At 35.6% G+C, this 14,934-nt stretch overlaps 2 protein-coding genes across 2 annotated transcripts in view; one reads left to right on the top strand and one right to left on the bottom strand.

Moving 5' to 3' along the window:
• Positions 1-1,337: 1,337 nt before the first annotated feature.
• On the bottom strand, positions 1,338-3,554 carry LOC144439181 (tripartite motif-containing protein 2-like). Its single transcript, XM_078128452.1, has one exon. It carries the CDS (start codon positions 3,552-3,554, stop codon positions 1,338-1,340), a length of 2,217 nt encoding a protein of 738 aa, XP_077984578.1.
• Positions 3,555-9,093: 5,539 nt separating this feature from the next.
• The window catches only part of LOC144438551 (P protein-like), a 42,090-nt gene continuing 36,249 nt past the window's right edge, over positions 9,094-14,934 (top strand). Inside the window, exons 1-2 of the mRNA XM_078127630.1 lie at positions 9,094-9,160; positions 14,464-14,703. Coding sequence (XP_077983756.1) covers positions 14,591-14,703 — 113 coding nt within the window. The 5' untranslated portion in view covers positions 9,094-9,160; positions 14,464-14,590. The remainder of the gene's footprint in view (positions 9,161-14,463; positions 14,704-14,934) is intronic.

Here is a 14,934-nt window from a genome sequence, read left to right as displayed (position 1 = left end):
TATTACACATAAAATATCATAGTCCAACGCTAGGCATATTGATCTCACTTTTGTAGTTTTGGTTTTACTTTCCTTTATTATGTCTTTTTTCCTTGTCTACTATTATTGATTACATCTTTGGAAAAAAAGTTTAATCTCACTTGCTCACTTCATGTCAAGATTTGTTTTGTTTAATAATATAACATGTATTTGGTGTAAACACCCCATAACGAAAACTTGCTACCTGTTATAAATTGGGTGCATACGTTTGCAATACTAAAAAATATGACATTCCAAATATGAAATAATTTGTATTGATATTCACAAAAATTACTGATATCGAAGTATAATTGATAAAGTGATTGATATACCAAAGAAATCTTGAAAGTCATCAAAACAATGTCACTATGTTTGTTTACAGTGTGGTTAATTACTGGTGTACATTTCATCATCACTTCACCTATAACCATCCTGTTATTCTTTTACTTCACATTACTGTAAACCTGGACATTTTTTGCTAAAGACATATTTTCGCTTATTTCACAGGAAATCAAAAACACAAGAATAAGTAGTAACTAAAATGTCTTCTTGTACATAAACACTGCGTCAGTATGGTAATTAGTAAAACTAGTCTTTGAGAACTAGCTAAAGACTGTAAAACTGGAAAATTTTCTAGTAGTGGAAATATCTAGTTTTAGAGTATCATACACATTTCAAACAAATGTCAATGTGGATATGAATCACACATATACTGTGATTGCATACATCGTATATTAAACTTATTGATTGCATGGTAAGACTGGTAATCACCTTTGATGTATTCTTAATTCAGTATATTAATACAAAACTTTGACATGTGTAATTGCACACACAAATGCCAAGTATTAGTTTGTGGTGAGAATGAATATATAATAATAATGTTGGTTTCTTATATAGCGCTTTCCCACACCGTGCTCAAAGCGCTTTACAATTATTACCCCTGGCTCAGATCAGAACGGCACAACGGCCCTTTAATCTTCCTCAACTCCCTGGGGAGCATACAATCCATTGCAGCCATTTCAGCGCATAGGATTAAAGCCTTCACATTGCAACCTACATCCTACCAGGTCCCCAATTATACAGCTGGGTTGACTGAAGCACAGTCGTGGTTCAAATCTTGCCCAAGGACTTTAGCCACTCAGAAACAAACAGCAGGCAGCGACAGGGCTCGAACCTGCAACCTGTAGATTCCAAGCCGGTCACGCCAACCATTCACCCATCATGACTCCACAATATATCTATCATGACACCGTTTCTTCTTGTTATGTTAACTAAGGGAGGTTTATCTCTTTCCCCTATATTGTTATGCATCAATACTGTTATTGTGCAAAAACTTTAACACAATCATTTCCATTATCCGCAACTATGACCAGAGGGAATGGTTCATCACTTGTGACACAAAGTCCCCATGGCACACTCAAACCACCGGTATCAACACGACTGATGAATTTCCCACCAGCTTCAAACTTCAACACTCTGCTATTACCATAGTCTGTGACATACACATATCCAAACTTGTCAAGACACACCCCGTATGGATTAGTCATCTGGCCATCACCACTTCCGTGTTTGCCAAATGAATATAGGAAGAGACCATCAGCATTGAACACTTGTATTCGGTGATTACTTTGATCTGCCACGTAGACATTGCCTTTATCATCAATACAGAGGAACACAGGATTACGGAGCTCACCATCTTTATTGCCACGACAACCAAATGATTTGATATAATTACCATCTTGGCAGTAAATGAGTATACAGTGAGCTCCATTATCAACAATGTAAACCCTCCCATTGACAGGACTTAATGCAATACCAAGAGGGTTTTGAAAGTTCCCCTTTCCAAAGCAACAAATCAGCTTTCCATTTTCATCACAGACAAGTACCTGTTTGTTAGACGTGTCTGTGATAAAGATATTACCATCAACTGAAATGGCTGTGTCAGCTGGAAGAATGTCATTTCCAACATTTGTAAACTTAAACATGCTTTGGTGGTTTCCACCCTGACTAAATGTCTGCAATCTGTAATTACTACTATCTGACACTAAAACATTTCCCCTTCTGGTCAGAGTTACACCAAATGGATTACTCAGCTGCCCTATCCCTGACCCTGGTACCCCAAACTTAGACACCAACCCTTTCTTAGGAATAACTTGAACTCTGACTGGTGACCCTTCTACTGGTTTCTTATGGACTGATATTGACAGTTCATGTTCACCTTCCACCTGTCCACGACTTTTCAAAGTCAATGTTCCATCTTTATTGTCATTAACTTCTACTTTCTCTGTGCTCTTATCTGGTGTCGTCATTACAGCATCAACCTGTAATCTACCAGATGCAGACATAACTTTATGCGTAATGGTTTCAGTTGCTATGGTGATAGCAATATCTTCATTCACTCGAACAAACTTCGGTGTAGCAGTTACCTTGTAAGTCATTTTTACAGTATGCAATGCCCCTACACTCTTGTCTGTACAGAAGTCATTGCACGGTTGGAACTCCATGTATTCATTCTCTGTTGGCTCTGTCGTTGTCTCTACTTTCAGTAGCTCATCCATCTGAGTTGACACCCCTTTCTTAGCATACATCACTTGTGCAGCATTACCATAACGTAACAGATTTTCGGCGTACTCTATCGTGTTTGATAGATCACTCTCGGCAATTTCCAATCCTTTCATTTGAGCATTTAGATTTACTTTCCTGGTATTGTATTTGTCTCTCAATTCTTTCAGAAGTTTGTCACCGTTTTCTTTCTTCAACCGAGTGATTTCATCTATGGTCTTTTCGATGTGTTCTTCCGTTTTCTTTTCCTCTCTCAGATAACAGTCATCCAGCGATTCTGATACGTTGAGTACAGCCTGTTTACTGACATTCGCTTCCGCTTCTTTCATTTTCACTTTGTCAATCAAGCCCCTCAAATATTCAGTGTACACTTCGGATGCATCTTTGATACAACCATATTCGTGGCCGCGGTGATCGAGTGCTGTACACTTCAGACAAATAGCTGAGTCGCACTTCTCACAGTAGAATTCCACTTCGTAGTTTGGGTGTCGGGTACAGTACAATGGAGGTTGTACCGAGGCGGGGTCATCGGACTTCGCAGCTATGTATTCAGCTCTCGTAACGAGGCGATGTGTACGTGTAGCTGGGAGCTCTTTATGCGGTAGTACACAGTTTTCACAAATGTCACTTGAACACTCAATGCAATGCATACTACTTTTGTATTTCTTGCAACCCTGACATATACTTGATTCATCGGATGTTTCGTCTCTTTTCTGGAACATTTCTACCAACTGATCGAGAAAGAAATTGGCAGCAATACCTGTGACGCCATTTTCGGGCAGTTCGTACTTCCGTCGGCATGTCGGACAGATAATGTTGACACCGTCTTCACCCACAAGATTAACTAAACAAGATTCACAGAAGTTGTGTAGACATGGAAGACATTTAGCATTCTTGTATCGACCAGAACAGACTGCACAGTGAAGGAAATCTTCGTTGATTTTCTTCAAAAACTGCACCTCTTTGGAAGCCATTATATTGCGAAATAAGGATAATGGGTGCCGATCACGTGACACAAAATTCCACGAAACGGTTTGCCCATGCCCTTGCGCGCCCGCATCATTAGTGTGCATGATTTTTTTTTGCAATTTTTAATTTCAATTTAATCCAATTTATTTCTTTTAGAAATCAAATTCTGTCAACAGTATAATGGAATTAAATCAGAAACTAGGGCCAATACGGAAAATATTTCAGCAATCAATACTTTTTGCGATTATTTTCGACATTGGCCCCGGCATTGGCTTAATGTATATATTCAACCCCCCACCCCCCCACCCCACATAAAACCATTCAAACTTAATATTTCAGTGTTCACATGAATCCCAAGTACATCTCTGCATGAAGGTATCACGCTCTTGTTTATACTAGTGAATTGTGAGCACGTTTATCAAATTTTCATATTGTATAAAAAGAGACACCCCCGCCCTCATCCTTTCGAGAAATGGCTACTCATAGTTTTGTATGATAATAATAATGCTATAACAAAGACACGGCAACTCCTGTTTATTTCGAGTAAATTTTAGTGAAAGTAGAGTGGCCACGAATCAACATTGTTGATGATGGCTCATGCAGATTTTCAGATTTATACCATAGAAGGACGATTTTCTTTAAGGTCGGTAACGACTCTCTGCGTGATATGGTTTCCGTTCTCCTTCTACTAATACTACTAGTACTAGTATTACTTGTATTTATAGATCTTACACGATGCTGACGATAATAGTTACACCATTAAAGGCTAATATTTTGTATTGTGTATAGCTATTGATTTCTCCCCGAGTAAAAATGCCAACTCAGCATAATACTGAACAAAAAGAAGACAACACAGACGACTATATTTAGATCTGTAAGTTATATTCTCTCAAACCAGAGCTGTAACAGTTATTTCTTCCGCGAAACTGCGAAATAACGAAAGTGGTGCCGTAAAAGAGGGTGTGGTTTACGACGATGGTGCTTCTTTTCTTACTTTTTTCTAACAAAGTGACCTGTTATCAATCAGTATATACAGGTATCTTGACGTAGATTTTTGTAATGAGGGGGAAATAGCAGTTTAGCAGTTTACTATAATCTGCTTAGACAAAGTGAACATTGTTCATGCAGTTTAGTTTAGTTATAAACCAGTTAGTTTACTTTAGTTAAGATTAGTTTAGCTTAGTTTAGCTTAGCTTAGTTTAGGTATAAACCATACTTTACTATATTATACTTTACTTTACTATACTTTACTTTACCACTATACTGTACTATACATTACTGTACACTTTACTAAAATTTACTATACTATACTGTACTTTACTTTACTGTACTCTACTATACGAGGCCTACATCTGTGCATGAAATGCAAGGAACCCATTTTTATCAATAAACATTTCTGTGTAACTTGAACATCAACAGTAAACCTCGTCGTTGCTGGCGCTGTTCCATTTCGGAAAGGGTATGCACTATCGAGATTACATGGTCGTGATCATGATGATAGCAGCAGGGAGAAATCCAACTTAGCAGCTATCTCCGAGGAGGACACATAGTACATTGGAGTTCGTAGCAGCATTCTTTTAATATAATATAGGCTACATGATGAGATTGAAAACACAGTGTTCTTAACTTTCAGAACAGAACAGAACAGAACAGAACAGAACAGAACAGAACAGAACAGAACAAACTTTGAAATCACACTAGAAAACCTGGTTAAGGCAGTCAATATCAAGCACGTACTCGAGTCCTTGTACCCGTTGGCAGTACACCATACCAGTGGCCATCTCTGATAGTTGGGTGCGGCCAATACTGCTAACCCAAGGCCCCATTTTAGACCTATTTGACCAAAAAACAATATCCCATTTTAGACCATTACAGATTTTAGAAGATCAAATTTTATACAAACATGTTTGTAACAGTTCTCAATGTTGTTTTCAAGCTTGTATTTTTTTGTCTTAGGAGGCAACATTTTAGGGGCAATTAATAGCACAGTTATTATGATTTGGTGAAGGAAAATGGACGTACCTGACAGACTAGTAAAAGTTAGGTTGTTTATAACTTCAAATTAATTAGTTTGTATGTACTGTGGCCATTTGTGGACGAATTTTAGAGAAAAAAAATACGTATAACAAAATCCGTGTCGCGTACAATGCTTTAGAATACTTTTAAATTGTTCAGATGTTGTAGTGCTTGTTTGATGTATGAATTTTATTCAGTTCTGTTTTTTGTGAACTTTATAAATGTATTTATAATTTTAAGATAGTTGAAACAGTGAAAATGTATTTTAAATTCATGTATATATAGTAACTAATGCAGGCAATGGAGAGATATTTTATAAAAGCTTTCTCTTATTCTGACCATTTGCAACTTTGTTCTGTGACAGTGTTTATTTTTTTGGATATTAACATTTTCCCCGTGATAGACAATAAATAAATAAGTATTTTTTTGTTATTTTTTTACTTTCAGTTTCATAGAGAAGCCTAGATTCACTGCCGACATGTTGTATGTATGTATGTATGTATGTATGTATGTATGTATGTATGTATGTATGTATGTATGTATGTATGTATGTATGTATGTATGTATGTAGGGATGTAGGGGGGTATGACATCGCTACCGATTTTATAAGAATATCGCCAATCCCTATAATAACGTCATTGTTCTGTATTAGGACCGTCATAGACAAGAATAAAACCATTTAGGAAAGGAATAACAGTTTACAAGCGACTGTGGATATTATGATGTACAGGGAGCTCGTCTACGTCTGGCGCAGCTCTATTGAAATGCGGAAACAGTCAGATACTAGACAGCTGAATGATGACGTCACAAAGAAGATTACAAAACGAGCTGGCGGCTAGGGACAATGCCATAACCAATGACGTCATTGTTTTGTTTTCGGAGAATTTTTTTTTTGGTAACCATCTTTTGGAAAGAAATTATGCAGAATCTGTATAAAATGTCAAACATATTAAGTTTACGGTTTGCGAAGTCATAAATATTCGTCGACATTATTTCTGCTCCACGCAAATACATTCCACCCAACCTCTGCTAAAGTTGATTAGTCCCATGGCCTGCGTTGACCCGACCTTAAAAACGAACGAGTCTTGTCATATCCAATGCGGTATAAAAGTATAAGTCGTCGAGACGGCAGTACACGTTCACTGTAAGTATGAAAAGAACGATTTTTTGCTTTCGATAGTTACCTTTGACTTTCAAGGAGTCTGCATAATTAAAGTGGTGAACAAATAGAGTCGTCGCTAGACACAGTTGTAAGTATACTCAAAGGCCAGACGGTTGTTTAGAAACTAAACGCAGTCTCGATTATGCGAACGTGACCGGGGTCACCAAAAGTGAAAAAAGGGATTCTCCAACAACTCAGCTAGTTACCGGCTCCACTCGTGACGTATCACGCAGGTAAAATATAGTTAATGATTTACTAGTTAATACTATCACGAGGGTCTTCCGGTATTGAATTTATTAGAGAAACAGCAACCGAATACGTATGGTGTATTGATCGCGTCGTCCGCCGGTACTGCGTTGTGTAATGTTACCCTTCTCTTGTAAGTTATAATATGCGCGTATGAATGGTCGGTGAACGAACGTGCACAGACATAAGCCGAAGTTAGCTATAGCTATTGTAAGGTCACATCTACTGTCTACCGATACGTTTCATATAAAACCCGTTTCATAAACCGTGAGTACATTTCGCTTTTTCAAATACGAATATGTAGTAATATCATGGCGGTCCCCTTATATCTCCATGGTAATCTATTATCAAAAAACATCAGCTGCAAGTTCCAGTTTTCACTGTACAGTGTGTAGTGCTAGTGTGACCTGAGTGTGACCTTGCAAGTGCCAGTCAAGATCATTTCATAAATTGAATCAACGCGCGGTTCAGAATCAGACATGTTATAATTGTTACTTAAATTATGCGGCTTGTAATTTATTCCGTTTCTATAGTAACTCCCATAGATACAGATATAGTGTGAAATATATAAAACCAAATATGACAAAACTTCAAATTGAAATGAAAAATCTGGAGGGGTGTGTTTTCATAAGAATTGTAGCCATTATGTAGGATATTCATTGGCACTGCATGAATTTCATTTTGTTTGAATATGTACAATTCATATATATTTTTTGCATTTTGTTTCAATTATTTGAGGAGATACGCTGACAGAAAAGCCAGGACAAAATACCTTTCTCAGTGATTTGCCAATTAATGGTAAGGTGACATTAGGAATAAATACTAGGAAAATTGAATCTTCATAAACAGTACATTAAATCACAATTTACCATTTATTTATGCATTATATTTATACTTAATTTGTGTTGTGCTCACGAAGGGGATCATTCTTCCAGGATACATATGTGTACTTGGTTGGTCACTATAGCAAAGTTGCGTACTTAAATATATTTAGAGAGTGTGTGTACAACATGTTGGCGATTCGGGGCTCGAAATTAACAGTAGTCCCATGCCCATAGACTACCAATTCTTGTCATGGGGCTACTATAATTTGAGGCTGGTAGCCCACTCAGGCTACCACTGATTATGTGATGAAGATGGAAGATTTATGGAAAGGAAAGTATTTTAATAACACACATATTTCCAATAGAGGAAATCTGTTTTCAGTTCAGGAATATGTGACTACAGGTCACAATCCTTGGGCTACCAATCTCTGAAATTGGTAGCCCACTAGGACTACAAAGAAAAAAGTTAATTTTGAGCCCTGAATGATTAAAAGTTAGAAGGAAAATGTAAAAAAAAAATTAAAATTAAAGGTTCTGAATTTCAGCTATAAATGATACTTTTGGCCATGATATGTGTTTTTAGGGTCAGCATCTTACCATCATTGACGTTGTGATTATCCTTTAATCTAGCCATAGAGGGCGTCAATTTTTTTCAAAATTGTTTCTGGGATTGCAGAAATATAGGGTCGTTGGGGTCATGAGGAACATATGAATAAAAAGGACTGTCTTGATAAATAGTTCCTATTGGATAAATTATGCTTTAACTTACATTAACAAATGTAAGAATAGTATACTTAAATTAGGTACAGAAACATACTGGGTGTAATGTCATCTGAAAGTACACAGAAACATCACTTATTTCACAGATAGATATGTCATCTATATAAATAGACAGATCTACTTATCCATTGTTTTGTAGCTGTTACAAAAATTACAGTTGTGACATAAATCCATATACAAGCAAGTACATGCTACATGTAGACACGTTTTCGAGTGCATTAACTGCACAGAACTCATCGTTAGACAACGCTTTAGCTGTTGACATCATTTTTTGCATTGTAGTCACATGCATTGTGGTCAGGTATTTCGAGTCATCTTGAGTGTAGAATGGCCCACTATGCATGCCTTTTGTGTATGAGAAGGTATGCATCGGTGGGGTCAAAGGTCATAAGGCTATCTTTGGACTCGGTCTCACGTCACATGATTTACAGGGAAGGAAAGAAGCTGTAGTTTGATACACTGCCCTGCTTGCGTCAGCTGTCAATGTCCTGTAGTTTATATCTAGTGTGTAGTGGCTCATATTTGTGTTGTTTGTTAGGACCGAGTGAGTGAAAATAACGCAAGACTTGCACGGACTAATATGGTAAGATCGTTTCAGAAAATGCTTAAATTCTGTAAGTACTGCATTTTGATATCTGAGATTCATCATGTACATTAAATTACAGTGTGTTGGGTTTTTTTTCCGTAGTTTTATATTAAAATGAAATATAGCCCAATACATCTGCAGTGTTTTGCTCAGGGTTTAGAACCGTAGCATTGAGAGAGGGAGAATTTACATTTTTTTCCGGTGTTGAATTATTTGTTTAATTGGGGAAAAGAACTGAAAAAAATGCTCTAGGGAAATCAGTAAGACTTTACCTATATACAACCTTAGCAAAAAATATGACGTGCAGAAGAAATGGTTTTCTACAAATGGAGGTTTGGCAACAATACATCAATTGAAATATTAGCCGTGCACTTCAATTTGAACAAATTCGTAGATATATCGGTGTTGTATATATAATTCTTGACGTGACAATAAAAGGAAATAATATATATATTTAATGAAAATGTATTTGATTAACTTTTCTCAAGTAAACTACAGATTTACATGTAGGCATTTGAGAGAAAGTGAAAAATTTTGGCAAAAAAATCACAAAATGATGGAATCTTATGACGACATTTGGCATTCTCCTTGTGTGAAAGGGGCCCATTTTGTATGAGGTTTACAAATATGTTAGTGGCCTCTGCTTTAGGAATGATAGATTTCTTTGAAGTCTTCGTTGAGTGAAAAGTATGTCATTGTAAGTATGCCAGCAAAATTTCACTTCCTTAGATGTTGTCACAAACGTGGACAGTTAACTAGGTAGTATAGAAACCAAAAGTTGAGTTAATCGTCATGTGTTCAGAGTTCTGTGGTTTGTAAAAATATCACATGCAAGAGTATCAATGGAACAGTACCTGAAATGAAAGTCTGTGATGACAGATCATAGGTTTTATAGTCTGCAAAACATGTGATAGCTGGGGAAAATCCTATGACTCACATTTGAGTTTCTATGAACTACATATATTCCCATCAATGTGATTATTACATCAGACTAAAAGGCCTTCATTACAGTTTTTTAGATGCAATAGCTTGTACTTTGAAGTTTCCAGTATATATTTATTCAATACAAACTTCTTGAAAAAGCCTGCTGTGGTGCAAAACTAGTCGACAATCCAAGCCACTTCTCTACTCGTTTACTGCTGAAGTATACATTTATTTACATGTACTTTCTTATTCATTTTTAAAACATTTTTATTTTAAATATAATATAATTGGTTTGTTTTCACTGCTTCAGTTGTCTTGTCTGTGTCTATTACATAAACTGCATGTTTACCGGCATGTTTATGATATTGCCTTAGTTTAAGATGTCATTATTTAAATTTCTTTCTTGTATATTGACAAAGTTATATGGTCCCATCTGTTATGAAATGTATACAGACTGGATAAACTAATAAGCAATTTCCATGCTTGACATTGTCGTCAATTCAAGTCAACTATTCTCTTTAAAATGGTTCTCTAAATATTATAAATTACATTCATTTTGTCATGCTTCAAAATGAAACAATCATTTGCCACTCCTTCTTAAAGTGGCCATTATGGAAGAGGATTGAATATTTATTTTTTGATTTTTTAATTTATGAAACAATAATGGCTTTCTACTAAAAGCAACGTATGCTAAGACCTTGTTTGTTAAATTGCAAAAGATTAGTAAATGTGTAAAAAGGTTGTTATAAAACGTACAATAACAAACTTTTTATACATTTTTTTAGCTATTTGCAATGCTCTGAGTTTCAAGCACAGACTTTGTCATTATTGTTTCATTTTGATTTTTGAGGTAGGAGTAAGGATGCCATGGTAAAATTGTTTGATAAAAATTAAAAAATTAAAAATCCAAAAATAAATACCCAATCCTCATCCATATGACCACTTTAATTAAACAGGCACATGCTGAAATTATACATAGAAATTCTTCTCTTTTGGGGAGCGGGAGTTGTGGGGTGGGGGTGGGGAATAATTTTTGCTTGAATGTACCTGTGGTAAAGTACAGTTATACATACTGTAGCATCACTTGCTAAGGCTCCATCATTTAAATACATGGTGTGCCTTCCTTACATTTCCCAAAAATCTACCAGGCAGACTGGGAAAAATACAAACACAGAATAAAAAAGAATGCTCAGTAACATGTCATGTAAAATTCATTTTTCTGTTGATTAATTTTCTGTTTGTATCTAAATCTACTATTCTGGTTAAATATAAATAATGTCAAAATGCAAAGTTTGATTGTCTTAAACAACAACTGCTAAGTATTTAGATATATGTGTAGATATTCTGAGGACATTTAGACAGTCTTTCAAAATAGTATAAAACACTGCCTTCTGTGGAAATTATAAGAAAAATGATTTTTTTTTTCTAAATCTATCGACAAACCTACCCACACACGGACAGTGAACAAAGAGTTTAATTGATGGTGCCTGATGGCAGAAATGATTCACTGAAATAATTTAGTGTATAATATATATATATTGAATGCTGTTTACACACACTAATCCCCAAGAGCATTGCTCATGAAGTTTTCCAGCATAATGCTTTGATGATGCAAGCACAGTTCATGCACAATCTCCCATTATTTATTTATTTATTTATTTATTTATTCAGGTATACCAACGTCATAAAGCCCATTTACAGGCACCTTTAAAAACAAATAAGGAAAAACAAGCACTAAAAAGATAAAACAAGGGGTAGCAATAACAGAAGTGACATGACATAAAAGGCAAACACAGAAATAAAAACAACAAAACAGGAAAAATTATTAAAAACACGCAGCCTGAAGCACACGCCGAAAGGCGGAAACAGGACTAAATAAATCTATGTTTGGATTTGCTTTGAATCAGGCCAAACATAATGGTAACAACCAAATACATGTACAATGCTTCATTGTGCTGGAATCATACCTTGTATTAAAGTTCCAAACTAATGCACAAATTATGCTTGATCTGTACTGATATATATATATAAATATAGTGAACTCTCAAGGAAACACTCATTATGCCATCAACTTTACTAAACAATGCCTGAATCACTGTTTTACGGAAGCAGTTTCTCTAAAGTAAAATTACAAACTGAGTTTGTAGTACATGTATTTTAACTTTTACAATTTTACTTGCACAATCCCAGAACTGTGTTCCAATAGTTCTGTATTGAAAAGAAAAAATGTCCCCACAAAGAAATTAATCAAATAGCATCAATTTCATTTTCATTCATACTTTTGAAATTTAATTTTTTTTTTACAAAATACTAATAGCAGCATGTAATACATTTAATAATTGTGAAATTCTCACAGTTATTGTGCATTAGTTTGGAACTTTAATACAAGGTATGATTCCAGCACAATGAAGCATTGTACATGTATTTGGTTGTTACCATTATGTTTGGCCTGATTCAAAGTAGTTAACAAAATTTAATTGTAGCTTACATGAAATAAACGTTTCTGTAATTTTAATGCTATACAGTCTAATTTTGGTAATATCAGAATGCATGAATAAATACCAAATTTTCAATATAAAATCATTTAGTTTGGTAATGAATCTCGTTATGATTTCACATTGACATTCTGTTTCCTTGACGACTCATGGTAAAATTGTCCTCACAGTAGGCCATGTCCTTATTCTTCATCAGTGCAAGGTTTTGCTTCAATCAAATTCCAAATTCCAAATTTGATCCCTGTGAAGAGATGTCATGTACGTGTGTGTGTGTGTGTGTATGTAACAAATTGTGTAGCTTTGAGTTCCTTCAGTTTAACCAGCATCAAAATGTTTTAAATGATTGACCTTTAGTGTCATTTGTGTTAGAGTGTGGTAGGAAATTTCCATTTTGTAAAATTAGGAGCTTCTAGGTATCTTGGTCGGAGAGTGGTGAGAAAATTCCACCTTTGGTGTCATTGCGATTCAAGGCTTTGGTGCAAGAGTGGTAGGAAAATTCCACCTTTGGTGTCATTGCGATTCAAGGCTTTGGTGCAAGAGTGGTTGGAATATTCCACCTTTGGTGTCATTGCGATTCAAGGCTTTGGTGCAAGAATGGTTGGAATATTCCACCTTTAGTGTCATACCGATTCAAGGCTTTGGTGAGAGAATGGTTGGAAATATCCATTTTGTGAAATAATGAACTTCAGAGTACCTTGGTGCAAGTGTGGTACAGTGTAGGAAAATTCCACCTTTTATAGTGTCATAGCGTTCAAGGCTTTGATCTGAGAGTGGTACGGAATTTCTATTTTGTAAAATTGTAAGAGTTGTGGGAAAATTCCATCTTGCAGAATTATGGATGTACATGTACATATACCTTGGTAGGAAAGTGGTGGGAAAGTTTCATTAAATTATGACAGTGGTAGGAAAAATTTATTCAATAGAACTGTGAGAGTGATATAGGAAAGATCTATTTTGTAGAAATATAAAGTTATACAAGCAAGGTTATTCAATATATACCATTATAGTAACATCTAACAAGACACATTTAGACCTCATTGAAGATGACGCCACTAGACATCTTGTCCATTCTAGAAGATGTTCATGTTAGATCAGATAAAAGCTATCAATCACGTCACAACACTTAAACTTTGAGATCTCCTCTCTTTCTCTCTCGCTCTCTGAAATCAGCCGTCATATGAATTGAAAGCTGTAGTGCAGGTTATTTTTTATTGAGTTTGAAGATTGAATGACAAATTGCAGCTATTTTTGTATGAGGTTAATTGTAGATGCCAGCATTTGCCTGTCTGAATGGAATATTTCTCATCAGCAAATTTATACTTTTAATGTTGGAATTTATACACTGTCAGTAACTCTCGGCATGTTCACTGTATTAGGCAAAAAGATTGTTTCTGGTCAGGATGTGCTGTCTAAATTGGTGCGACGACACAATTTAAAAAAAATAAAATTCTCAACAAACCTGTCACACAATCTACTATTAATGGCAGCTACTGTTCTTTTTATTTAGTACTTTAGAGCAAGTGTGTATTTGGGGCAGATGTCAGTTGCTTGTTCGTGATTGGTTCTGCGGTTGTCTTCACTGAAGTAGCAATTGATGTAGGGAAGGTTATTTTTCCCAGATCTGCAGACTGCATGGGCTGGACAAACACACACAAAAGAAAGATCGACGCAGGGTTTTTAACTGATGTTCATGCTGACCAGAAACAATTTTTTTTTTTGAGCCTTAAAAGACAGGTCTTTTCTATTTGAATATCAATGATATTGTGTTTGATCCCAGAAATTCTGTTGCTTTAGATGATTTATACATAATCCCATCTGAGTAGACTATGACCGATATTAGCAGGTCAGACATTTAATGTATGTACGTATTTTGTATTTCAGAAGCTTGCAGTCTATAAGAACTAGTACAAAGTACGACCACTGCACCTAACTCATCAGGGCTGACAGTTCAGATATCAGTGGTTTTTACAAAGAAACTGTGAAAGACTCTAAACAAGATCAAACAGTCATGGAAGATACAAAAGATTACAAAGCAGAAATTCCCCCTGATGAGGACGTGAGTCTGATGGATACAACGCCGTTGCTGTACGGCTATGGTACTATGCAAACCAGTACAACCGGGTAAGTTGGACACTTAGAAATATTCTGCAGAATGTTTGTACAGTAAATATCCATTTTGTCCTATTTTGTGCTATTTTGTAAGAACGAAGTCAACAAATTATTTCTAAGAGTCCCTATTGAGTTATCATAATTGTGCAAAATTGAGTGGTAAGGGTTTTGAAACATAGGTCTAGCAAAGCAGTAGACATTAACAAATATATTGATACATGACATATATATTATATTATACAA

This window comes from Glandiceps talaboti, chromosome 8 (genome assembly GCF_964340395.1).
Source record: "Glandiceps talaboti chromosome 8, keGlaTala1.1, whole genome shotgun sequence".
In the NCBI taxonomy this organism is placed as follows: domain Eukaryota; kingdom Metazoa; phylum Hemichordata; class Enteropneusta; family Spengelidae; genus Glandiceps; species Glandiceps talaboti.
Note: the sequence above shows the minus strand (reverse complement) of the source record. Positions and strands in the feature narration are given on the sequence as shown.

What these genes read in the sequence shown, in the direction of transcription:
- LOC144439181 (XM_078128452.1), bottom strand. Translation starts at nt 3,554, where the DNA reads ATGGCTTCCAAAGAGGTGCAGTTTTTGAAGAAAATCAACGAAGATTTC.